This window comes from Macaca mulatta, chromosome 3 (genome assembly GCF_049350105.2).
Source record: "Macaca mulatta isolate MMU2019108-1 chromosome 3, T2T-MMU8v2.0, whole genome shotgun sequence".
Taxonomy (NCBI): domain Eukaryota; kingdom Metazoa; phylum Chordata; class Mammalia; order Primates; family Cercopithecidae; genus Macaca; species Macaca mulatta.
In genome coordinates this window covers 189,735,098-189,762,192 of record NC_133408.1, presented here as the reverse complement: position 1 = coordinate 189,762,192, position 27,095 = coordinate 189,735,098, and the positions used below count along the sequence as shown (strand labels likewise).

Below are 27,095 nucleotides of genomic sequence, written 5' to 3'. Positions count from 1 at the left end.
ATACAGGGTGACTGCTCACAGAAACCGGGAGTCCTACAACAGGCTGGCCAGGGAGGCACTGTAGGACAGAACCAAATCAGCCCCCCTTTCCTACCTAGCAACTGACACCTGAAAAGTCTGACCTGACCTTGAGATGGAGCAGAGACCCTCTTTTTTTCTTTCTTTTTTTTTTTTTTTTTTTTTTGAGGCAGAGTTGTTGCCCAGGCTGGAGTGCGATGGCGCAATCTCAGCTCACTGCAACCTCTGCCTCTGGGGTTCAAGTGATTCTCTTGCCTCAGTCTCCTGAGTAGCTGGGACTACAGGCATGCACCACCGCGCCCCGCTAATTTTGTATTTTTAGTAGAGACAGGGTTTCTCCATGTTGGTCAGGCTGGTCTCAAACTCCTGACCTCGGGTGATCCACTTGCCTTGGCCTCCCAAAGTACTGGGATTACAGGCGTGAGCCACCGTGCCCAGCCTCAGAGACCCCTCCTAGGAGCCTGCTGGGTTCTGCCCATCACTTGAAAAGCATGAGAATAAAGAAAAATGTGAGCCCATTCAAGGGAAATTCCAGGCACCTAGCTAGCCCTGCAGCCAGGAATTCGGGAAGTAAATAAATAACCCACTAAGCAAGAAAGTAATAATAGCTTAAACAACAGTCACTCGAGTAATAGTCACAGAATGTTAGCTTCCTCAAAGAAACTAAAGATAACACCTTTTTGTTTTGTTTTGTTTGTTTTTTGGTGTGTGTGGTTTTTTTTGGTTTTTTTTTTTTTTGAGACAAGGTCTTACTCTCTTGCCCAGCCTGGAGTGCAGTGGCACCATCTCGGCTCACGGCAACCTCCGCCTCCCGGGTTCAAGCAATTCTCCTGCCTCAGCCTCCCTAGTAGCTGGGACTACAGGGGCCTGTCACCACACCCGGCTAATTTTGTACTTTTAGTAGAGACGGGGTTTCACCATGTTGGCCACGCTGGTCTTGAACTCCTGACCTCAGGTGATCCACCCGCCTCAGCCTCCCAAAGTGCTGGGATTACAGGCATGAGCCACCATGCCCAGCCTAAAGATAGTATCTTGACATATATCCTTGAGTTGTTTTTCAGGAGCCAGGACCCCCACCAATGTCACCACGTGACAATCCCAGCACGTAGACTTCAGACAGACTGGAACCAGAAAATGGATAAGGAAGTTCCAGAAATTCCTCAGCCTCTAACTCACTTTGAAACCTCCCCAGTCCTGCCTTAAAAACTCTTGCTTATAAGCCATCAGAGAGTTTGAGCCTTAGCTGTCCATTCTCCTCGCCTGGTGCTCTACAATAAACGCCTTACTTTCTCTGGCTGCAAATCTCACTGTCAGTGTTAGGCTTTGCAAACACTGGGCAAGTGGACCCAGGCTGGGTTTGACAACAACCTCAAAGAAGGCTGAAGCCCGGGTGTGTGGAGTGTGGAAGCCGAGTGCTGTCTTAGCTGCTGGGAACCACCTCCCCTCCCAGAGGCTCCTTCGTCTGTCCAGCCTCTGAAGGGCTACTGGAGGCAGAGTCCAGGTATAACCAAAGTCTGTTAACACCCAGCACCCCTCAAAAGAGCTCATAGCGCTTGCTGGAGTTTCATAAAGGCCCAGGTGGTGAGAAAGATTCGGCGTCACTGGGCCCACCTAGGAGGGCAAGTGACCAAGAACATAAATCTTGGGACCAAGCTGAGAGCATTCCACCCACCACAGTTCTCCGGAGCCTCGGCCCACCACCCAGAGAATTAGCCCAACTGCCTGGGTATGCTCAGGGAAGAACTGAGGCCGGGTGCCAGAGCTCAACAAGCTGGGCATGTGGCCTGTGGCCAGAGCCCCACCCACAGTACTCCTCCACCCACCCTGGCCTTCTAGGGAGGAGAGCATGCTGCTCCTCCTGACATGTCGCAGCTCCCCAGGAAAAAGGAATACTCCCCAGACACTAGTTCTAAAACCAAATCTTTATTCTCTAGTTTGAAAAGGGGGGATAAATGGTTGTTCTGTTTAGTTCCAGAGAACAGAACAAGGCCCAATAGGTAGAAATTATAGGAAAGCAGAATTCATTCATTATAAGGAAGGATTTCTAACAATTAGAATCATCCAGGGCCTCAGGAGGTGGGGAAGTTCCTGTCACCTAAGTGCTCAAGCAGAGGCCAGGTGTCCATATGCTAGAAATGGTGAAAAGGAAACTCGCCGGTAACTTCCCCTCAGCTGGCCCTCCATCACCAATGGGGCCGTCCTTGCCATGACATGCTGAGCTCTGGAAGGAGCAAAGGAGGGGCTGCGGTGTTCAGAGCCTGGACACAGTGCTGCTGACAGCCAGGGGAGGCTCTCAGTGCTGGGAGGGGCGACAGATCAAGCGAGACAGACCAAGGAGTAAACGCCCTGGAGGTCTGCTCTTTGGGAAGGAAGAGGATGGAAGTGCTAACAGCAGATGGGTCTCTCCAAGTCTGGGAGCCTATGCGGGGGGCAGGTGGGAGGGGAAAGGAGAGGTTAGAATGGCTCGGCTTCACCTCTTGCTGCTGGCAAAGGCCCAAGTGCTGTCTAACAAGGCCAGCAGGTTCTCCAAGCTGTATCTAGCCCAGAGCATTCATTTACAGGACTGTACCTCGCCTACTTCCAAAAATGATCTGAAGTAACTTACAGTAAAAGACAGGGACATTAAGGCGTTAACACCAGAGGATGGAAGGTTTTCCTTTCCACTGGTGGCTCCTCTAGCCAGAGGGCTCTAAGGGGCAGATGCTATTGCTACTTTTCCAGGGCACAGGGCAGTCAGGATGGAACCTCAGCACACACCAGCTGGAGGCTGGCGTCCCTGCACTTGGAAGTGGGTTCCCTAGCCACCGGGGTTGACCTCTCTCGCTAACAGGGCCCACCCAGATCACTCCCCGCGTCTTCTGTCCCCTCTGGGATTCCCATTGTCCCCTACTCCAGCACCAGACAGGCACCCCCAGGCCACTGCGACTCCCACCACGAAGGACCCCAGCCCTCTCTCAGCCAACACCGCCCCGCCCACCGTCTCAGACATCGTGCTTCTTCTGGTGGGCCAGGAGTCTCTCCTCGTCATCGAAGGTCTGGCCACAGATGGCACAGCAGAAGGCGCCGTCCCGGATGTGGCTCTTGCGGTGAGTGATGAGGTTGGACTTCTGGCTGAAGCTGCGGTCGCAGTCGGGGCAGGCGTAGGGCCGCTCGCCCGTGTGGATGCGCCGGTGCGACACCAGGTTGGACTTCTGGCTGAAGGCTTTGCCGCAGTCGGGGCAGACGTAGGGCTTCTCGCCGGTGTGGATGCGCCGGTGCGCCGCCAGGTAGGGCTTGTGGCGGAAGGCCTTGCCGCAGTCGGGACATACGAAGGGCCGGTCGGGGGCGTGGTCGCGCCGGTGCGCAGCCAGATGGCTACCCTGGGAGAAGCGGCGGCCGCACTCCTCGCAGGCGAAGGGCCGCTCGCCGGAGTGCACGCGCGAGTGCGCCACCAGGTGCGTCTTCTTGCCGAAGTTCTTCCCGCACTCGGCGCAGGTGAAGGGCCGCTCCCCGGTGTGCTGCCGCTGGTGGGCCCGCAGGAAGCGCTCCAGCCGGAAGCTCCTGCCGCAGTCGTCGCAGCAGTAGAGGGAGGGGGGCGCTTCGGCCCGGTCCTGCGGGGGCTCTGGCGGGGCCCCCGGCGGCGGCTCCTGGGCCGGTTTCAGCGGTGCCGCCGGGGTGGGCTCGGCCGCGGACTCCTGGGGGCCGGCTGGCGGCTGGGGGCTCCCCGGGCCGGGGATGGCTTGGGCCGACCCCTCGGATCGCTTGTGAATCTTGCTGTGAGACAGCAGGTTGGGTTTGTGCCGGAAGCGGCGGCCGCACTCTTTGCACGGGTAGGGCTTCTCGCCAGTGTGGATGCGCCGGTGGGAAGTCAGGTAGGGCTTATTGGTGAAGCGCTTCCCGCACTCGGGGCACTGGTGAGGTCGCTCGCCCGTGTGCACGCGGCGGTGGGCGATCAAGTTGGGCTTGTGCCGGAAGCGCTTGCCACAGCAAGCACACTGGAAGGGGCGGTCGACGGCATCCCCACCGGGCCGGGGGGCGGTCACCGCGGGGCGGCCCCTGGGCCGGGGCCCCAGAGCCTTGGCTGCGGCCTCCTCCAGGGCCTCGGCTACGTGCACCCGCTTGTGGGCAACTAGCTGGTCCCACTGGGCAAAGCTCCGGCCACAGTTGCCGCATATGAAGGGCCGGGCCTCCGGGGCGGGAGGGTGGCACCGCCGCAGATGAGCTCGAAGCTGCTTTCGTCGCCAGAAGCGTCTCTCGCATTTAGGACAAGCGACGGGCCGCTTTGCAGCAGAATGGGCCCGCAGATGCAGAACCAGGGCCACCCAGCCTCGGAAGCTCTGCCCACAGAGGTGGCAGGCGAATCCCAGGTCTGGGGTGGCAGCAGCATGGACCTGGCGGTGCAGTGCTAAGAAGGGGGCATGGCGAAAGCGACTGCCACACTCAGGGCAGGGCAAGGGCAGCCGGGCCTGGCAGCGGCGGGCGTGAAGCCACAGAGCCACCCAGCCAGAGAAGTGCCTTCGACAGTGGGCACAGCGATGGGCCCTGCCTGGGGCTTGGGCACCAGACTGGGCCACTGACGTGCCTTGTTGCCTCAGCCTGCGGGGCTCCTTCTCCAGAGTCTGAGGTGACTCCTGGGAGGGCCCAGAAAGGAGTCGGGCCTGGGCCGGGCCCATGGCCAGGGGGCCCCTGCAACGACGTTCCAGCATCGGTTCTTCCTCTGCTGAGGGTGGAAAAGCACAGTCACTCCAGAGACCAACTTACCCTGCCCCTGTTTTTCCCCTCCCAACCTCAGCCCCGGACAGGAGCTGCCATCTATGAACCCCTAGAGCCCTGGACACGGAGCTAGACTACTCTCCTGTTTCCTTGTGTGATACGTATTATTTCAATCTTGGGTTTTTAGATAACATTTCAAGGATGTTTGTCTTATGTCTTTATTGCCCTGGAAACTTCCAGAAGGGAGGGACTCTGATACTAGAATCCCCCTCATGGCAGCTACCCCAGTGTCAGACAGGGAGTAAATGCTCCAGCGCTGAATGCACAAACATTCCTGCCACAGGACTCACCAGAAAACGTGGCCACTGCTCCCTACAGTGCCTTATGCTTTTCCAAGCGCTTTCCTGCTGCCCTCTCCCTGTGTCTGCTATTTTCTGTGCCACATCTGAGCTGCACAGCAACTCTGTGAAGCTGGACAAGCAGACACTGAGCTTCCTGTTTGACAGATGAAGCAACTGTGAGGCATCAAAGATGAGGAGACCTGCCCAAGGTGACACAGTAAGCCAACAGCAGAACCAAGACTAGGGAACAGGTCTTTAAACTTCCAGGCCAGTGCTCTTTCCTCTAAAATGCCTGGGTCTGCAAAGATCTCAGAGATGAGAGTTTCTATAGCCTTTCATTCCTAGCCCCACAGGGGAGGCACTTTCAGCATTACTAACTGCAGTCTCTGCAGGAGGCTGGAGGACAAGTGAGAACAGCCCTTCTCGGGGAACAGAAGTGGAGCCCTGGGTGCTACTCCCACCAGTCTAACGCCAGACCACTGCCTGCCCAGACTGTGCCCACATTCTGCCCGCCTGCCCTCTTCCACCCACACAAATTAGGACATTGCAGGAAGGAATGCTCTCCCTGAATCCAAGGAACACCCACAGCCTGCTGCCTTCAGGGTCTGATCACTGGCTCTGCCTCCCTCGGGGTGCTGGAGATTACTGGGGCAAGAGAAGGGGAGGGAAGATGAGATTGCGATCTCGGTCCCCTGCCCGGTCCTGCCCCAGCCTCGCCAGGGGCTGCCCCGTGTTCAGCTCTTCCACAGCTCAGGGGAGCCCAGACTCCTGCACAGGAGCCTCCTCCGCGGAAGGAGGAAGGAAGCAGTTAGGTTCCTAAGGGCCCTTCTGTGCCTGCTCACAAGCTCCAGACACATCCTTCTAAATTCCCTAGAGCCCACTCTCTTCTCAGGGAACACAAAGGTCACTCATTCCCAGTGTCAGACTGTGCACAGCGAAGACCCCAGGATATGAGAAAGGGCCGTTTCCTTCCGCAGGGACGGGGACGCCTGTGCACCCCAGTTGTGGAGTGGTTTGGGAGCACAGCAAAGGACAGACTCTACCCTGGAGACTGCAGAGCTGGGGATGAGGCTTTTTCCAGCTCCTCTTGGGGATGTTCCTGGGAATACTTCCGCGGCTGCAGCGCCTGCTTCGGCCCACACTCCGGTAGCCCCCAGGTGTCAGAGAAAACTGCAGCAATAAAGACACCCCTACCCCCATGGCAGAGCTCAGACCTCTGACTGCAGAGAGGCCAGCCTTACCTGTGGGGAGGGGAGAGAAAACAGGAGTGAGGCTCTGAGCTCCTCTAGGGCAGTCAGCTTTGTGTCCTCACCAGCCACAACCCCTCCCCCCACAGAGCCACAAGCACCAGCCATAAGCCCCACACCCTGCCTGGCAGAGTGACCTTAATGGACATTGGATTAATAAATGAATGTGCCCCTTCAACAAGGAAGCACACTGCTGTCTTTGGGGATCACTTCCTTCCCTGCTAAGGTCACAGAACGAATTCTCCATTCTGTGGCCAGAGTCTGGGCTTTCCCTGATGGCCAAAGGCCGGCCTATGGCAGGAACTCTGGAATCCCTGCTGGCTCCCCTTCCCTCAACCTCCTCCCGACAGGAATTCCAGGCCTATTTCCCATGGGGCTGCGCAGGGCCAGCTGCTGTGACCAGGACTCAGTCAGAATCCCCTTCCGCATCGTGGCTGCCCGCGGGTGGCAGAACTCCCACACCGCCCTTTTGTACTGATGCGTGTCCTCCGTCCACGCTCCCGGGCACACAGGTCCCGTTCTTGCGAGTGAGCCATTTCGGGTCCCACGCACGGCGCAGCTCGCGGAGCCTGTGCGCAGGTGCGCTCCCCCACCCCCGCAGATCCAGCAGCGTCCCCCCCGCGCACTCACACACGGTCGCGCACACTCACGGTCACGCGCCCCGCAGGTGGAGCGGCCCCCCGCGGGCCCGCGGTGCCCCCCGCGCCCCTGCCGGGGTCGTACCTCTGCGGCGGGCTGTGCAGGGGCGCGGCGCCCGTCCATGTAGCCCGAAGGCCGGCCTCCGCGGCCCACTCCCGCTCCCCGCCCCGCCGCGGCGACAGCGGCAGGTTCGAGTTCACAACTGCCAGGCCCGTCCCCAACCTCCCCCCGCCGGGTTCCCAGCGCCACGTGACTACAGGAGCTGCCGAGGGTCAGTCGCCGGCTCCCGCGGCCGCGGCCTGGGGGCGGGGAGGGACGGCCGGGGCCCGGGCGCGGGCCCCCACCTAGAGCGGGCCGGGTCACCCCCGCCGCTGCTGCACCAGGGCGGCGGATCTCGGAGGGCCCGATTCCGTTGCCATGGCGACCACTAGCCCGGGTCTCTCCGGGACTGGCCGGAGCTCAAGTTTCCCGACCCTTTGTCCCTGCGGAGCACGCGCGTCCCCGGGCGACCGCGTGGCTGGCCTGTGGTCACCGGGGCTGGTCGGTCTTGGCTGGCTTATGAGAGGCTCGGAACCCGTCGGGAGACTTCAAAGAGGGCTCTGGCCGCCCCCGGAGCGTCGTGCCCCGGGCCTTTCTCAGGCCGCGCACCCCGGCCGCAGTGCGGACGCTTGCGGGAGCGGCGGTCCCGTCCCGGGACGGCGGTAGCGCATCTGGAAGTCCCTAGCTTCCGATTTGTTCCAAAGTGGAGCACAAAATGGCCCGATCCTGCGAACTTTGAAAAGGCCTCTCTTCCCTGTTTTCCAGAAATTAAGAAAGAGCAGAAGTTGCTGGGCTTCCTCTGGCTGCGGGCCAGGCGCAGGACGACGGCCGAAGTGGCCGTTGGCACACGTGGGGCATTTCGCTTGGAGAGGCGCAGCAGCCTGTGTGGCGTCTGCGGTGGCAGGTGCGAGCCTGTGCCCATGACTCACCCACTAGCAGGTGGCCCTGGCTTTCCAAACTAAACACTTTCTGGGGTTTCCAGGGTAGTACAATTTCATGTACTTTCATGCTTTTCAACACAGGCAATTTTTGAATTGTATAATTAGTCGTAAAAACACTTTTTAAATCTATTGCATAAATAGGAAATAGGGGAACATAAAACACTCAGTTTTACCTCCTAGAGTCAAGTATATTTAATATTTTGGTATGTTGTCTCCGGTGTTTTCTCTATGTCTATCCATGGCATGTCTGGCATAATTGGGATAATGCCTTGCAAAGATGTATTCTGCCTTCTTCACTTAACACGATCTTGTGAATTTTCTTCCATTTTATTATTCTTTTAAACATGATTATGGCTTTATAAAAGGAGTATATTTTTAAATGTTTTCTAAATTATCTTACAGGAAAGCTTATTAGTTTTCCCTGAGAAATGCCCATTTTCCATATACCTGACATCACAGACTTTTAAAAAAAAATTAGTTTGGTTATTTCTCATCTTTTGTACTTGCATTTCTTAGAGTACTAGTTAGCTGGATTGTTTTTTCACATGGTTATTTTTTGTCAGTTTTATTTTCTTTTTTGTGAATTTATGTCCATTTGCCCACTTTTCTATTTGCCCATTTTAAAAGTTGTGAAGTTGGTTTATTGTTTGGGGGGCACTCATAAAGTACAGGTATTAAAGACTTGTCATGTTTGTTGCAGACGTATTTCCTCCATTTGTACTTTAACTTGTTAACTTTTTTTTCTTTTTTGAGACAGGGTCTCACTCTGTCACCCAAGCTGCAGTGCAGTGGCACGATCATGGCTCACTGAAGCCTGGACTTCCTGAGCTCAAGCAATCCTCCCACCTCAGCCTCTGAGTAACTGGCACTACACGGTCACATCACCACATCCAGCTAATGATTTTATTTTAAGTTTTTCTTTTGTAGAGATGGGGTCTCACTGTGTTGCCCAGGCTGGTCTCAAACTCCTGGACTCAAGTGATCCTCCAGCCCCAGCCTCCCAAAGGGTTGTGATTACAGATGTGAACCACTGCATCCGGCCTACCTTTTCAGTTGTTGATGTGAGAAAGTTTTGTTTTAGTCTATGTGCTGCCGAAGCAAGCATGAGAAAGTTTTGTTTTATTTTTATTTTATTTTTATTTATTCATTTATTTATTTTTTGAGACAGAGTCTCGCTCTGTCTCCCAGGCTGGAATTCAATGGCATGATCTCGGCTCACTGCAAACTCTGCCTCCCAGGTTCACACCCTTCTCCTGCCTCAGCCCCTTGAGTAGCTGGGACTACAGGCACGCGCCACCATACCCCAATAGTTTTTTCTATTTTTAGTAGAGACGGGGTTTCACCGTGTTAGCCAGGATGGTCTCGATCTCTTGACCTCGGGATCTGCCCGCCTCGGCCTCCCAAAGTGCTAGGATTACAGGCGTGAGCCACCGTGCCCAGCGAGCAAGTTTTGTTTTAATGTGCCAAAACTTAGAGTTGTGTTTAGAGAGGCTACCCCCAACCTAAAACTACATTTAATGTTTGTAGCTTTATCACAGAAAATAAGTTTTGGTAGCTAGTAGTTCAAGTACTTCCCCTACACACAGATTCTGGATTTTTTTATTCTTCATAACTTCTTGGCTAGAATCACTTCATTTATTCTTCCAAACTGAGGTGGAGCCTGCGCTCTTCTTAGAGGCCTGCAGGAAGTGGGGAGGGGGCAAGCATGGAAATAAAGGAAAATCTTGAATTCCCTCAAGGGAAATTCCAGGCACCCAGCTAGCAACCTAGTAAACAAGAAGGTAACTGTAGCTTAAAACAAGGAAGTTAGAGTCACAAAATACTTGGTTCCCTATAGAAACTAAACATCTTAATATATGTCCATGAGTTGCTCTTCAGAAACCTGGACCCCTCTCCCAAATGGATGCTCTGGCCTGTAGACCTCAGAGAAGAGGGAGCTGAGGACTGAACTCTGCTGTTCTTTGTTCTAAATTTCTTCCTGAGGATCCTGATGGAAGTTGGGCCAAACCTAAACATTCCTTTCTGCTGACCCCAAGGTTTTAGACAAAGCTTGGCTTCCTTAACTTATCCCAAATCAGAGTCTTTGAATTCACATATGACCTTTAAGGCTCCTCCTTCAAGATATCCTGCCCTTTGAGGCCAAACCAGTGCATAACCTCCATGTATCGATTCACAATTTTGCCCATAACTTCTCCTTTCCTGAAATTTACCCCTGCTTTTAAAAACCCTTGCTTGTGGCCGTGCCCAGTGGCTCATGCTTTTAATCACAGCACTTTGGGAGGCTGAAGTGGGCAGATCACAAGGTCAGGAGTTTGAGACCAGCCTGGCCAACACATTGAAACCCCGCCTCTACTAAAAATACAAAAATTAGCTGGACATGGTGGCAGGAACCTGTAATCCCAGCTACTCGGGAGGCTGAGGCAGGAGAATCACTTGAACCCAAGAGGCGGAGGTTGCAGTGAGCCAAGATAGTGCCACTGCACTCAAGTCTGGGCAGCAGAGCTAGACTCCGACTGGGGAAAAAGAAAACACCTTGCTTGTAAGTCATTGAAGAGGTCGGATCTTAAGTATGACCCGCTTCTCCTCACTTGGTGCCCTGCGGATAAATGTGCTCTTTTCTCCGGATGCAAAACCTCAGTGTTGGTGTTTCCTCTTAATGCGCCGGGCAAGTAGACCTCAGTTCAGTTTTGTAACAAAGTGAACTTTAGAATTTCTTGTCAATATTTTAAAAACCTGATTGTCTTTAAGATTCATGGCTCTCCATTCATTCAGGTCTTATTTTACCTATCCCAGTTAAGTTGACTAATTTGTACATTAACTACTTAACTTTTAAACTTTTTTTTTTTTTAGACAGTGTCTAGCTCTGTCACCCAGGCTAGAGTGCAATGCGCAGTATCAGCTCACTGCAACCTCTGCCTCCCAGGTTCAAGCGATTCTCCTGCCTCAGCCTCCCTAGTAGCTGGGATTACAGGCACGCACCACCACACCTGGCTAATTTTTGTATTTTTAGTAGAGATGGGGTTTCGCCATGTTGGCCAGGCTAGTCCTGAACTCCTGACCTCAGATGATCGGCCCACCTCGGCCTCCCAAAGTGCTGGAATTACAGGTGTGAGCCACTGCACCCAGCCCGACTTTTATACTTTACAAAATAAAATTCACAAATATGAAAAAAAATCTTTGTCATATCACATAGTTTGGGGGTTCTGAAAATATCATCATAGCATATTGTAGAATATAGGCAAAGTTTAGTAGTTATGGAAGAATGAATTTTTCTACCAACAGTGCAATAAGAAGATGCTCCAGTTTTTACCTAAATACTTAGTAATTTAATAGTTAACATTTTGGGAGGCTTTACTTTGTGTCAGGCATGGTGATAAACTCCTCACATACATATCTTATTTAATCCTCTCAACAACCCTATGCAATACTCTTCTGGTCCTTATTTTACAAATGTAACAACCGAGACTCTGAAATGTTCAGGAACTTACCGAAGGCCACTCAGCTGGATAGTGGCTGATTTGAACTCAAGCAGTGCCCCTCTGTCCTCAGTGTTAACCACTAAAGTTGCATGTGTGCTGGCCTGGGCACAGAGTAAGTGTCGGATCCCCCGGGGTTAATGAGTGAGTTTGGACATCTAATGCTTCTCCATTCCTAAAATTCAACTTGATTGCTACCTTCCTGCAAGAGCCTGCGAAGGAGAATTCCTTCATAGACTCACTTCTTGTCTGTAATCGGTCTTTCATAACAGAAAAGTTCTTCATTTAAACAAGGCCCTAACCTTCTTCTCTCTGCCCAGCCTCCACTAGAGGAAATGTCTCTCCTCCCAGTCAGGAGTTAACCACCTGCTGTAACTTCCTCTTTAGGCATAGCCAGAGGAAACTAAGTATGACTGTGCTTTCGCTCTGCAGAAAGAAAATGAGTAGCGAAGGAGTTGTGGAGGGATTCCTGAGCCTTTATGCCAGCTGGAAGCTTAAGGCCTTGGTATCTGATACTTCACCCTTCAAAATGTCTTAGAGGATGGCCCAGCAACCAGCCAAATGGCCCAGTGGCCTAGCCCAGTGGAGACGGTCTCAGCTTTTGACAATCTAGCTAGAGAAAGGGCTGGACAGGAAGGGCCCACTGGACAGCGAATATTGATAGGGCCCCTGGGAGGATCCATTTTCCCCTCCAACAGCGCCTGGCTCCCATTATCGGATTAGATGCAAAGTGGGCTGGCATGCCAGGGGGTGACAGGAACAGTGTCTCCAGAAATCCTCTATGAAGACACCCAAGATTGTTTAGAAGCAGCTCTGTATCTGGAAGATGGAAAACTGCACCCACTTCTTGCAGACATACAGTTCCAGTTCCCCCTACAGGACTTGCTCATACATGCAACAAATATTTAATCAGTGCCCACCATCTACCACTGTGCCAGGTGCCCGGCCTCATCATGAGTCAGGCAGAGGTGGTCCATGCAGTTTTCCCACAATGTGAGAGGGTGTTGAGGAGACTGTTAACGCTCATTTAACTACAGAAATATCTCTTGGTTTGGTACTTACTACAAAGTAAAACCAAGCACTTGTTAGTAATTTCTGGATGGATGACTGTGGAAAAGCTGGAGGAGACTGAGGATCAAGTGAGGAGAGATGGAGACTTCGCTTTAATGAACCTGCCCTTAACTATCATCACCGTTACCCCCTGCCGCATCCCTATAGCAAATATGCAAGACTGTCACACAGCTAATTTCCAGGGGTTTACAGTTTGGGGAGGCAGCAGAAAGCACGTCCCTCACTGACCCTGATGGGGGACAATTCGCTGGTAGCAGTCACAGGTACACATTCCCCATCCTTTGAGCCTTCCCAGCTGGAGGGCACCAAGAGAACAGCTGGGGAGGCCCCGAAATATGAAGGGTTGTTGAGCTGAAGGCAGTGAAAAAGTAAATGGAAGAAAGCTCTCTGCCCTCCACTTGCCTAAATGCAGGATATAGACTTAGAAGCATAAAAGGTGTCCGCTCCCTCTCTCTACCAGGGAAAACAAGTTAACCACTGAAGACAACTTTAGACTCTCATGGGCCTGGAGCTGGAGCCAGAGGAATCGACATGAAGGTGCTTTACTAACTCTATTTATCTGCCGGTTACTTACCTTTCTACAAGTTCCCCCCTTAGACACTCAAAGTTCTTTTCCTTTGTCCTATCACTTCCTTAAAACTTGGCTTTTCTTTGTTGAAGATGCTATACAAGTAGCTGGAATTCAAAGCTACCTCTTTGAGAACTACTCAATTCCTGCGTGTCTCCCAGGCAGATGTGAAATATACATGTTAATAAACTTCCACTGGTTTTTCTCTTGTTAATCTGTCTTTTGTAACAGGAGTCCATTCCAACCACAAATCTACAGGGGTTGAGGTAAAACCCCTACAGTGGCACACACTGAAGAAGGCCCCCGCACTTTCCAAGGTTTCCCTTCTCAGGTGGAAGGAGGCCTGCTAAGTCATGTGGCAATTATTCAGGAAAAGTTCAAAGTGCTTCTACTTCTGCAGTTCTAAACATATCTTTAAGTGCATGAAAACATGTATAATGCATGACAGGGACACGCGCTGTAAGAGAAGCCCTGGGCTGAGATCAAATGTCAATCCCCAAATTCCACCACACAAGATGCTTTCCTGCCGCATATCTAGTTCCCAGCGTCTCTTGCTAAAAGAAAAAGAATCCAGCTGGTAAAACGAGTATCAGGTAGATGGCTCAGATTTCCTGCAGAGGAAACTGGTACATGTGCATGCCCCCTAATGGTGAGGCCTGCTTCCCACCCTTATCCCCCACCCCTGCACCATAGTCTCCCTCACCGGGACTCTGCAGTAGTGGCCAGCCACTCCTCCTGCCTCCGCTCTGGACCCGTAAAGTCCGTCTCCACTTAACCAGCTTGGCCCTTTAAACATGAATCAGATCAGGCAACTCCCTTGCTGGGGAACTCCGAAGCCTCCTGCTAACATTTGGACTAACATCCAAGCCGCTGCCATGGCCTGCAGGGTTCCTGCAGACCTCGATGCACCTGCCAGACACTGCCCCAGCGGCCACCACTCATTTCCACCTTAGGGCCTTTGGAATTGCTGCTGCATCTGCCTAGACAATCCTCCTCTAGGTCCACATGGCCTTCCGTTCTTCACTGTATTCAGATTTTGGCTCAAACCTCCTCGCCTCAAAACACGCTTCCCAACAAACCCCTCTAAAATAGCTTCACACCTAGATGAGATTCCTAGGACTGCTCTAACAAACGACCACCAGCTCGGCCTGAAAGAACTGGCATTTATTCTCTTACAGGACTGGAAGTCAGAAGCCCAGAATGTTTCACTGGGCCAAAGTCAAGGTGCTGGCAGGGCCCTACTCCCTCCAAAGTCTCTCAGGGAGGATCCTTCCTTGCCTTTTCCGGCTGGAAGAGCTGCTTCCCTGGCATTCCTGGGCTCGAGGCCCCTCATTCTGTCTCCCAAGCCCACAGTGCAGCATCTTCCTACACTTGTCACTTTGCTGGCCTGTGCTGCAGCCGAATCTCCCCCTGCACCCCCGCCAACACAAAGACACATGTAATTACCCAGATAGCCAGGAGAATTGTAAAAGCAAATACAAGTCAAAAAGAAAAATAAGTTTTCTTTCTCCCTGGTGAAAAAAGGCAGAGATGCTCCTCACCAACACCCTCTTTTCTTAGCACATTTACGTTAGAAAGCTTGTGGTTGTGAATTTTCTTCTGCCCATGTGAGCTATATGTAAATCCTTCATTTTATTTTATATTTTTATTGTTTTTTAGAGGCAGAGTCTTACTCTGTCACCCATGCTGGAGTACAGTGATGCTCACTGCAGCCTCAGACTCCTGGGTTCAAGTGGTTCTCCTGCTTCAGCCTCCCAAGTGGCTGGGACTACAAGCATGCACCTCCACACCTGGCTAATTAAAAAAAAAAAAATTTATAGAGACATGGTCTCGTTATGTTGCCTAGGATGGTCTCAAACTCCTGCCTTCAGGTGATCCTCCTGCCTTGACCTCCCAAAGTGCTGGGATTATAGGCGTGAGCCATCACACTGGGCAGAGAATTACATAAATATTTTTGAAAGCTAAGAAAAAACTTTTGGCAGCTTTACAACTCAGAACTGTTTTTCTCAAGGACCTGAGAGCTAGCTCTTTGAAATGCAAACATCAGTAATCCCAGAACTTTGAGAGGCTGAGATGGGAGGATTGTTTAAAGCCAGGAGTTCAAGACCAGTCTGGGCAACACAGTGAGACTTCGTCTCTACAAAAAATAATGGAAAAAAAAAGTAACTGGGCATGGTGGTGCACACGTATAATCCCAGCTACTCAGGAGACTCAGGTGGGAGGAGCACTTAAGCCCAGGAGTTTGAGGTTACAAAGAGCCATAATTGTGTCACTACACTCTAGCCTAAGCAACAGAATATGACCCTGTCTCTAAAATATATACATACACGTGTGTGTGTGTGTGTGTGAAATGTAAACATCAAGGAAGACAGTGTCCCTATCTACCAGTCTCCATGGGAGGGAGAGGGTTAGTCTCCTAACTTTGGCTCTAAATTGCAAACTTATCCTCTGTCATAGATATGAGTTTATTTTTCCTTTGGATAAAGGCAATTAGCAAACACAAATGGTTATCCCAATTACCAAGTGAATTTAGAATGAACTAAGTGTGACAAATGGCATTGTCCAGTCTGCTCACTGCGGATGAGTCACTTATTTTTGTGTGTGTGGTGTTTGTGTGTGGTGGGCTGTGTGTGTGTCATGTGTGTGTGGTGGGTTGTGTGTGTGTTTATGTATGTGTGTGGTGGGTTTTGTGTGGTGTTTGTGTGTGTGTGGTGTGTATTTGGTGTTGGCGTGTGTGGTGGGTTATGTGTGTGTGGTGTGTTGTGTGTGTGGTGGGTTGTGTGTGTGGTGGGTTATGAGTGTGTGTGGTGAGTTGCATGTGTGTGGTGGGTTGTGTGTGTGTGTGGTGGGTTGTGTGTGGTGGATTGTGTGTGTGTGGTGGGTTTTGTGTGTGTGTGTGGTGGGTTGTGTGTGTGGGGTGAGTTGTGTGTGTGGTGGGTTGTGTGTGTGGTATGTGTGTGGTGGGTTGTATGTGTGTATGTGTGTGGTGGGTTTTGTGTGTGTGGTGGGTTGTGTGTGTGCGGTGTTTGTGTATGTGTGTGTAGTGGGTTTTGTGTGGTGTTTGTGTGTGGTGGGTTGTGTATGGTGTTCGTGTGTGTGTGGTGGATTGTGTGTGTGTGGTGGGTTGTGTGTGGTGTGTGTGTGGTGGGTTGGGTGTGGTGTTTGTGTGGTGGGTTGTGTGTGGTGTGTGTGGTGGGTTGTGTGTGGTGTTTGTGTGTGTGTGGTGGATTGTGTGTGTGTGGTCTGTGTGTGGGGTGTGTGTGTGGTGGGTTGTGTGTGTGTGGTGGGTTGTGTGTGTGTATGGTGAATTATGTGTGTGTGGTGGGTTGTGTGTATGGTGGGTTGTGTGTGTGTGCTGGGTTCTGTGTGTGCGGTGTGTTGTGTGTGTGTTGTGTGTGGTGGATTGTGTGTGTGTGGTGGGCTGTGTGTGGTGTGTGTGGTGGGCTGTGTGTGTGGTGGATTGTGTGTGTGTGTGGCGGGTTGTGTGTGTGTGGTGGGTTGTGTGTGTGGTGTGTGTGTGGTGGATTGTGTGTGTGTGGTGGATTGTGTGTGTGTGGTGTGTGTGTGGTGGGTTCTGTGTGTGTGGCGGGTTGTGTGTGTGTGGTGGGTTGTGTGTGTGTGGTGGGTTGTGTGTGTGTGGTGGGTTGTGTGTTTGTGTGGTGGGTTGTGTGTGGTGGGTTGTGTGTGTGTGGTGGGTTGTGTGTGTGTGGTGGGTTGTGTGTTTGTGTGGTGAGTTGTGTGTGGTGGGTTGTGTGTGTTTGGTGGGTTGTGTGTGTATGGTGGGTTTTGTGTGTGTGTGGTGAGTTGTGTGTGTGGTGGGTTGTATGTGTGTGGTGGGTTGTGTGTGTGTGGTGGGTTTTGTGTGTGTGTGGTGGGTTATGTGTGTGTGGTGGGTTGTGTGTGTGGTGGGTTGTGTGTGTGTGTGGTGAAGTGTGTGTGTGGTGGGTTGTGTGTGTGTGGTGAGTTGTGTGTGTGTGGTGAGTTATGTGTGTGTGGTGGGTTGTGTGTGTGGTGTGTGTGTGGTGGGTTGTGTGTGTGTATGTGTGTGGTGGGTTGTGTGTGTGTATGTGTGTGGTGGGTTGTGTGTGTGTTATGTGTGTGGTGGGTTGTGTGTGTGTGGTGGGTTGTGTGTGTGGTGGGTTGTGTGTGTGTGTGTGTGTGGTGGGTTGTGTGTGTGTATGTGTGTGGTGGGTTGTGTGTGTGTTATGTGTGTGGTGGGTTGTGTGTGTGTGGTGGGTTGTGTGTGTGGTGGGTTGTGTGTGTGTGTGTGTGTGTGTGTGTGTGTTGAGTGGCTGTATAAAAGAGTGAAGTTTATTTTTGTCTTTGCCGTCTCTTAGTGGGTTTCCTGTGATGTGCATCTCATTCTGGTTTAACGGTTATTCAAGAATAAAACTTTTATATCTCTTCTACTTTTGTGGAGAGGTTTTCTGGGTTAACAGGACATTTTGTTTTTAATTATATTTCCCCACCATAAATCCACACTTCAAAATTCTTAGCTTAATTACATCTGCAAAGTACCTTTCGCCATGCAGGGTCATATTCAGGGGTTCCAGAGATTAGGACCCAGATATCTTTGGGGCTCTTTGAGGCTTCTTTTTTGAGGCTACGAAGCCCCTTCACCTACCCCATCACCTTACAGCCCCCACTCAGCTATATTGTTCATAGCATTCTCACCTACCTGAAACTAGTGACACATTTATTCACTTGGACAGTTTGTCTAGTTCCCACCGCAATAGAAACCACACAAAGGCAGGGATTTGGCCTGTATTTTCACCACAATCTAGCCAGTCTCTAGAAAGGTGTCTGGCCCGTGGTACGTATTCAGTAAGTGTTTGTGGTTAAAATGAATGAGCAAATGTAAGCGCAATCCCATGGTTAAGCTAATTTGATTAGACCACATTGAATTGCCAATGCATTATACAGCAGTGTGAACCTTTTTTTATTATTATTTTTTAAGAGACAGGGTCTCACAGTGTTGCCTGGGCTAGACTTGAACTCTTGGGCTCAAGCATTCCTCCAATCTCAGCCTCCTGAGTAGCTGGGACTACAGGCAAGAGTGCCCGGTACCCGGTATGTGAACCAATTGTTAGCAGTAAATTTCTAACTGTTTCCCTTTGGCTGCTGCTTGGCAAGCAAGTGATGAGAGTCTGGCAGAACCTGCAGTGAGAGGAAATACCATCTTTTCTTAGAGAACGATTTAAATCAGCATGTAAGTGAGGCAAAGAACAAGAACTTGGAGGAAAGGTTGTTTATAATTCTCTTCCTTGAAGGATTGATTATAGGTAGCAAGGCCTTCAATATACTCTTTTTTTCAGGAACAGTATTCCAGTTAGGATAACTGGAATGCAAGAACCTTTTAGGGCACCTCTCACACCAAGGGGGACATGACGTGGCCAGAGTCACCTGCTGCTGGGAGGAAGGCGCTCCGCTCCTTGCTGACCACGCTTACCACTGTGCCTCTTGGTGATTTGGTCTTGGGGACTGTACATTGCCAGCAACAATCTGCAACAAATCGTCTTGGTGCCTCAGTCAAGAGAGAACATGCTCCATTTTAATTAGAAATTTGCTCTGTTACTCTTTTAAGGTCAAATCTCATTTATGATTACAATACTGTGCCTCTTTCTACTCCAAACTGGTATGAGGTTTTATCTTCAACTCAAGTCAGAAGATGAATTTAGAGCCCAGGTGTACCTGTTCTTAAGTTTAATATCTGCTAACATCCAAGCTTGATTTGGAAATGCAAGGAGATTCTGAACAGACTCTGCTAAGTCTGTGATGCGGCAGAAGCAGGCATATTGTCAAGCGGTAGTTTCCTATGGGTGGCATATGGGACGGTTTATGAGCCATCTGTGCACATTTACCAAGTCACTGAAATACCACCGCTAACCTCAGCTCACTCCTGCGCAGACCCCTTTCACATGAAACCACTCGGTGACTTGGAGGAATCAGAGTGTAGACCTGGCTTCAACTCTTTACCCTCTCATCTGCTTCCAAGACCGAATCCTGGTCATCGTTCAACTTGATGCCTTCAGAGTTGGCCAGGAAAGTCCCAGATGCCTCCTAACTGGGTTGCGTTCACTTTCTTAAAACGTGAGAAGAGAATATCCTCTTAACGGGATTTAAGAAGGTTTATTTTTGGAAATTATTAGAAATTAAAACAATGTAACATGTTTACTACATAATAATGTTCTATTAAATTACTACAGTCTATAAATACACTAAAATTAAATTTTAATATACTAAATCTTAGTATATTATTAAATATATTATGTGTAATATAATACACAATATATTATATTATTGATATATTCAATAATATATTACAAATTATTTTTAAAAGAACACTTGAAAAGCATTTAATTTCACAGCATCTAAACTACCGTGGTTCCACTGGCTGAGATGCCACTCATGAGCTGGTTTATGGTTCTAACAAATATGCACATGGCATATAAAACCAGTGCAACAAATTGGCATGATTTTTGGTTAGAATGAAATTAGGAGAAGCTCTTTTTACTTTTTAATATTTTTTAAAGGCAGTCAAATTTAGCAGTGGAGGACTGTATACCAACTTTAATGACACTAATGTGAATCAATCCTGATAACTTAGTACCAGCCAAGAAGTTCTGAGGATGAAACCACAAATCAACAAGGGATGACAGAAGTAGGTAAGAAAAATAATTACACAGCGTTGTTATTTGAAAAACTATAGAACCCCCTAAGTTTAAAGAGTAATGAACACGGGTTGTGCTCAGCATCTCCATCTAGTGGTAGGTTTTTTGTTGGTTGTTTTGTTTTTGTTTTTGTTTTTGAGACAGGGTCTCACTTGCCGTGCCCTGGGGTACAGTGGTGCAAACATAGGCTGGGGTGCAGTGGTGCAATCATAGCTCACTGTAGCCTCCAACTCATGGGCTGGGATCCTCCTGCCTCAGCCTCCCAAGTAGCAGGCACCACTATGCCCAACTAAGCCTTTTTTTTTTTTCGGAGATGGGGGTCTTACTATGTTGCCGAGGCTGGTCTTGAACTCCTGGTTTCACGTAATCCTCCTGCCTCGGCCCCCCAAAGTGCTGGGGTTATAGGTGTGAGCCACAAGCCCTGTTTATAGCAGTGTTCATCTATTCATAAGGGCAGAGTCCTTATGACCTAAACACCTCCCATTAGGCCCCAACTCCCAACACAGTTGCATTGGAAGTTAAATTTCCAATACATGAACTTTAGAGGACACAGACCATAGTTGGGTTTAAAGATATGAATTTGGGAAGAATATAGTTATGGGCTAAATTATGTCCTCCCCCCAAAAATTGTGTGTGTGTGTGTGTGTGTGTGTATATATATATTTAAATGCAGTAATTTGTCTTTCTAAGTAACTCATAGACTTTGATTAAACATGGCGGATTACATACATATGTTTATCCCCACCCACTCCTGTCACATTTGCCATGGTGGACTCAGCTTGTGCACTAGGCCTCAACAGACCGCCAAAATGGAGTCATTCATGCTAAATGTGACATAATCAAACTGAAACTTTAAGGAAGCAGATAGGTCCTAAGACAGACCAGGTTTTGTTTTTCTATTGTAAACAGGAGATTCCAGCACAAGGAGGTCCCCTATACTCTCACCTTTATCCACCTTAGAAAACCCACTGTTCTACTATTTCCCAGTGGGATATGGTACCAAATAAGTACATATATGATGGTGACAGGGTGTCATTGATGCCTAAAGCTTTGAGACGTTGACTGAAAAGGGAAAATCATTAAGTTTAGCCCAAAGCTGCCTCCTAATGTGTTTTAAGTTTGGCCTCAAGGTTTCTCCTACCTAGTGAACAGTGAGCTAACTGGATGTATAAACAAACTATAACTTACTCTTGTGCCAAACACTAAGTTTCAGCCAATCAGAGGCAACCAACTGTTCAAACCAGGTTCAAATGAGGCAAACTCGAAGCTGTAACCAATCTGGCTGCTTCTGTACCTCACTTCTGTTTTCTTTCTGTCACTTTCCTTTTTCTGTCCATAAATCATCCTTGGCCACGTGGCAGCTCCAGTCTCTCTGAACCTATTCTTCTGGGTCAGGGGACACCAGATTCACAAATTGTTCTTTCTTTGCTCAGTTAGCTCTGTTAAATTTAATTTATCTAAGGCTTCCCTTCTTTCCTTTTTTTTTTTTTTTTTTTTCTTATTTTGAGATGGGGTTTTGCTTTGCTGCCCAGGCTGAAGTGCAGTGGTGTGATCACAGCTCACTGCAGCCTCAACCTCCCAGGCTTAAGTGATCCTCCCACCTCAGCCTCCTGAGTAGCTGGGACTATAAGCATGCGCCACCACACTCAGCTCAGCTAATTTTGGAAAAAAAAAAATTTGAGATGGAGTCTTGCGCTGTCACCCAGGCTGGAGTGCAGTGGTGCAGTCTCGGCTCACTGCAACCTCCGCCTTGGGTTCAAGAGATTCTCCTGCCTCAGCCTCCCGAGTAGCTGGGATTACAGGCATGTGCCACCACACCCAGCTAATTTTTTGTATTTTTAGTAGAGGCAGGGTTTCATCATGTTGGCTAGGCTGGTCTTGAGCTCCTGACCTCGTGATCCACCCACCTTGGCCTCCCAAAGTGCTGGGATTACAGGCGTGAGCCACTGCGCCCGGCCTGAAAATTTTTTTGTAGAGATGGGGTCTCACTGTGTTGCCCAGACTGGTCTCCCGCCTTGGAGTCCCGAAGTGTTGGGATTGCAAAATTCACAAGGAGAAAGATGGTGGGGAAGCAATGGTGGTAACGGACTGAGCAGAGCAGAGTCCCTGCGGTGGGGTGTGGCGCGGGGTAAGATAATTGAATTCATTGACCCCTGAAACGGGTCTGAACCAAGAGACACAAGGTGCAGGAGTGACAGAGTGAAGCTGGGGACACTGGAGAACGCCCCCTGCAATGCTCCACTGCTGCAGGAGGCCAGAGTATACTCTGCGGGAATGGAACAGGTAAGAGCAAAAGGCTCATACAGGGAGGTAAAGTCAAAGTCCCTGTGCTAAATGGTGGCTGTCAGCCTCCTGACCCCACTTGGCCTCCAGAACACAAACAGCCTGGTGGTGACAAAAGCTCTGAGGATTCTTTGTTGGAAAAACTGCATAGGCCCAAAGACATGTAGGTAATACTGACATTTGGGATCATTTAAATAAACAAAAAATCAGCCTCACTACTTGATCACCCTACAACACAACCCACCAATTAACAGGGCCCCACCTTCCCATGAAGCTTTCAATTAGGCTTTTTAGGAATGACTCCAACATGAAAGACCAAAACCACAGCTGAAATAAGGAGATGAATGGAACTTTAAAAAAGAAATCCTATATTTATAGGATGGTATTTTAAAAGTAGGAATAAACTTTTAAAAAGGAAAGAGGTAGGCCAGGCATGGTGGCTCATGCCTGTAATCCCAGCCCTTTGGGAGGCCGAGACGGGCGGATCACAAGGTCAGCCATCCTGGCTAACATGGTGAAACCCCGTCTCTACTAAAAAATACAAAAAATTAGCTAGGCGTGGTGGCTGGTGCCTGTAGTCCCAGCTACTTGGGAGGCTGAGGAAGGAGAATAGCCTGAACCCAGGAGGCGGAGCTTGCAGTGAGCCGAGATCGCACCACTGCACTCCAGCATGGGTGACAGAGCGAGACTCAGTCTCAAAAAAAAAAATTCAAGCATTTCAAAAGGAAGTAAAAACTAATTTCAACTATAAGACATTCTAGGAAAGGAAAAACTATGGAAACAGTAAAAAGGCCAGTATTTGCCAGGGTTTTGGGGACAGAGAGGGATGAACAGGTGGAGCACAGAGGATTTTTAGGAGGGTGAAATCAATTCCTATGATACGGTAATGGTGGATACACCTCACTGTAGAATGTGCTACAGGGACCAATCTCTAATGTAAACTGTACTTCAGGTAATAATAATGTATCAATATGGGTTCATCAGTTTTAACAAATCTACCACACTAATGCAAAATGTTAATAATAAGAGAAACCGGGAGGGCACTGGGGGTACGGGGAACCCTCTGTACTTTGTGCAGTTTATTTGTAAACTTAAAACTGCAGTAAAAAATCAAGAAAGAGAAAAAAAGGACCTGAAAGTTTCCTCCTCCCTGTAGTCCTGCAGTTAGCCTCACTAGAGTCTGCTGTTCTTGCAAGTTCCTTGTAAATCTTTCCAAAATTACCCAATGCGATGTGCAAGCATGTGTGCACATTCCTAGTTTTTACACAAATTGAAACATATCACATTGGATACATGGCTTTATATCTTTCTTTATCTTTTTATTTTTTAGAGATGGAGTCTCGCTATGTTGCCCACGCTAGAGTGCAACTGCTACTCACAGGTGTGGTCATAGCACACAACAGCCTTAACTCCTGGGCTCAAGCCGTCCGCCTCGCCTGTCTCCAAAAGTGCTGGAATTACAGGTGTGAGCCACCATGCCCCGCCTATGCTGATTTTTTTTTTTTATCATGGAGAAATGTTTGATAGTCATGAAGTCAAATTCATCAATCTTTTATCTTATGGCATTGGGTTTTGTATTATACTTCCCCAGTAAAAAGTTATTAAGCAAACAAATGAATAAAATCCTCAAGTTGTCATCTGGTACATTTAATTTCATTCGTCTGGAATTTATTATAGTGTAAAAAGCGAGGCAGGAACCAACATTAATCATTTTCCTCCACAAGGCTAGCCATATATTCCAACACCATTTATTGGTTAATGCATCTTTTTGCTTCTTTCCCTCTGCCCTCCATGTGCTTCTACACTCATTCCGCACTGAGACAATTCTTGCTAAAGTCACTCCTGGCCTCACTAGGTCCAGTGCTTTCTGGCATCATCTTCCTAAACCTCTGGGCACACACTGCCAGCCCTGCCTCCCCCTCCCAACATCCCCTTCCCCACTTCTGTGATACCACATGTTCCTGACCGGCCACTGAGCTCCTACCGGCTCATCTTCATCCACCCACCCCTCTTACTCCATGTTGGATCCCCTCCCAGTGAGGCCCTAACCTCTTCCCTCCTCACACTCTTCCGCCAGGGCTAGCTACTTCCTGCTCCAATCCCCAATCTCATCTCTGCTCTGATCTCAATCTGCATGCAGATAACACAATTTCCCATCTGCAGCCAGAGCTCCACCAGCCCTGCTCACTCAACATCTCCACTGGCATATCCCACAGACACCTCACACTTCTCTCCTCACTGCCCTCCTGAGTCCCTCTCTCCCTGAGGATCATCACCATGCCTACAGCTGTTCAAGCCAGAAACCTGGGATTCACCCCCTCTGTTGACCTCGATCCCAACATCTGATCAATCACCAAACCCTGGTGCTTTAGTCCCGAGGTATTTCTGGACTTTGTTTTTCCCAACTTCACTGCCCCCAGTTTTGTCCCAACCACATTCATCTCTCACCTGGACAATCACAATTGTCTCCTGCTAAGATTTATTCCCTCTTATCCGCTCCGCACAGCAGTCAGAGTGAGCTTTCAGAAATGCTGTTGGGACCAGGTGCCGTGGCTCACACCTGTAATCTTAGCAGTTTGGAAGGGCGAGGTAGGAGCTCAGAAGTTCAAGACCAGTGTGGGCAACATAACAAGACCTCCTCTCTCCTGAAAACAAACAAACAAAAAACAAAAAAACAAAAAACAAAACTAGCTGGGTGAGGTGGTCCTGTAGTCCTAGCTACTGGGAGGCTGAGGCAGGAAGATCAGTTGAGCCTACAAGATGGAGGCTGCAGTGAGCTCTGATTATGCCATTGCACTCCAGCCTGGGCAACAGCATAAGACTTTGTCTCAAAAAAAGAGAAAAGAAAAGAAGAGAAAAGAAAATGCTATTGCTTTGTTTTTTGATTTTAAAAGTATTAAGGCCAGCTATGGTGGCTCAAGCCTGTAATTTCAGTACTTTGAGAGTCCAAGGTGGGTGGATTGCTGAACCCAGGAGTTTGAAACTAGCCTGGTCAAATGTGACAAAATCCTATCTCTACCAAAAAAAAAAAAAAAAATTAGCCTAGGATGATGGCATGCACCTGTGGTCCCAGCTACTTGGGAGGCTGAGGTGGGAGGATCACTTGAGCACAGGAGGTTGAGGCTGCAGTGAGCCATGATTGCGCCACTGCTCTCCAGCTTGAGCAACAGAGCAAGACCCTGTCTCAAAAAATAGTTTTAAAAGTTATTTTTATATTTTAATAGACAAATTATCCACGAGTTATACAAATTTAAAAGTACAAAGGGAGTACAGTTTTCCTGCCTGTGTTTTCCCCAGCTGGACAGATCCTCTTCTCATAGGCAAACACTGTTACAAGTTTCTTGTTTTTCCCTTCTAGAAACATTCCATGCATTTACAAACACACAAATTTGTTCATTTTTAGTTTTAGTTTTTACTCACATAATTGATAACACATGCCCTACCTGCACTATCCAATATGGTAGCCACCTGCCACAGGTTTAGGAACACTTGCCATGTGGCTGGTGTGACTGAGGTATTTATTGGATGCTAAAACAAGAGATTGATGCTTCCAGTGTTGCTTCATTTCACTTCAGGGTACATATTGAAGATACTTGTGCTCAGTTTTCTGACATTTATTCTATGCACGTCTCATGGCTACATCCATTAAAACTAATTCAGTATTTAAGTGGAAATGCTGTGAATCATTGCTGGTTTTATGGAACTGTTGAAAGCAATGAAATATATGCATTTAATGATCTTTTCTTTACCAAAGATAATTTTCAGGGTGGTGGAAGAATTCTTCTAAGATTTACTGTACTTTTAACTAACTCCAAGATTTTCTTGAGACAGAAACCATGACTACCAAATATACAATAGTAAGTATTATTATTATTTGTTTTGGGGACAAGGTCTTGCTCTGTGGCCAAGGCTGAGAGTGGTGACTCAAGCCTATAATCCCAACGCTTTGGGAGGCTGAGGTGGGAGGGTCATGTAGTGGCATGATCATAGCTCACTGCAACCTTGACTTCCTGGGCTCAAATGATCCTCCCACTCCAGCCTCCTGAGTAGCTAGGACCACAGACTAGTGCCACCACACTCAGCTAATTAAAAAAAAAATTTTTTTTGTAAAGATAGCCTCTCTCTATGTTGCCCAGGCTGTTCTTGAACTCCCGGGCTCAGTGATCCACCTACCTTGAACTCCCAAAGTGCTGGGATTACAGGTATGAGTCACTACTCTCAACCCAAGTATTCAATAATTAAAAATTAAAAAGTCAGTATTTTCTCACCAATATCACACTACATATAAATGGGCTAAATTTGAATATCCAGGGAAAAGAAACCTCATTTGTGACCTAGCCAGACAAATATAAGCATTTCAAATTAAATATTTTCATAATGGTGACAAATAATTACAATTTACATACTTTTGTCACAAGAATCAACATACAGAGGTTTTAATTATAATATACAGCATTATGTAAATTGGCAATATTTCAAGAAAAATTTAAAGAATACTTAGTTGATACTGAGAAATTTAGAGTGGCTTTTGAATTTATGCAATATCATTTTTGAATTTATGTTAATGGTACCAAACTGACACAAGTTGGCAAATGTACTTAACTTGAATAGGTATAGTTTTGCAACTGATATGCTCTTGCTTCAAAGTCAAATCACTTTTTCTAAAAGAAATAAACTATTTTTGTCAATGTGGTTGCAAACATTAAAGGACAATATTTTTTGGTACTCAGTTCAGTTATTGGAAAACTAAGCTTGGAACAAGTTAGATATGTGAGTCTACTTTTTTAGCTGTGATGACCAGGAGGATCATTAACCATCATTAAATAGTTAAGTCCTGTTGTTGCTCCCCTGGATTGGGACATGTTACCTGGAGATGAGCTCATGAATATGCCCTAAGTAGTCCTTTCACACATCTACACCTATGAGTGCTCTGCAGTAACACCATCCACCTCTTTAGGGTGCACCTCACATACCTACACCCAAAGTGAATTTTGTGTGGCCATTTAAGTACAGCCAGACTGGCTCCTCCCTCACCAACTCCTACCACCCTGCTCCCAACCTACCTCCCCATCTCAACTGCCTCACCTCCCCTGCAACAGGCCTGATGCA

General features: G+C 48.7%; 1 protein-coding gene across 25 annotated transcripts; it reads right to left on the bottom strand.

The window, feature by feature from the left end:
• Positions 1 to 1,925: 1,925 nt before the first annotated feature.
• Positions 1,926 to 7,141, bottom strand: REPIN1 (replication initiator 1). Of its 25 annotated transcripts, none has more exons than XM_077997691.1 (4): positions 6,929 to 7,141; positions 6,095 to 6,292; positions 5,061 to 5,205; positions 1,926 to 4,717 (listed from the first exon to the last, which is right to left on the bottom strand). In XM_077997691.1, exon 4 carries the CDS (start codon positions 4,701 to 4,703, stop codon positions 3,000 to 3,002), a length of 1,704 nt encoding a protein of 567 aa, XP_077853817.1. In that variant the 5' UTR covers positions 4,704 to 4,717; positions 5,061 to 5,205; positions 6,095 to 6,292; positions 6,929 to 7,141; the 3' UTR covers positions 1,926 to 2,999. The 25 variants fall into 25 exon arrangements, with proteins under 25 accessions (XP_077853817.1, XP_077853824.1, XP_077853818.1 ...); XM_077997698.1 differs by having other exon boundaries at positions 1,926 to 4,714; XM_077997692.1 differs by having other exon boundaries at positions 5,061 to 5,251; positions 6,949 to 7,141.
• Between the last annotated feature and the right edge of the window lie 19,954 nt (positions 7,142 to 27,095).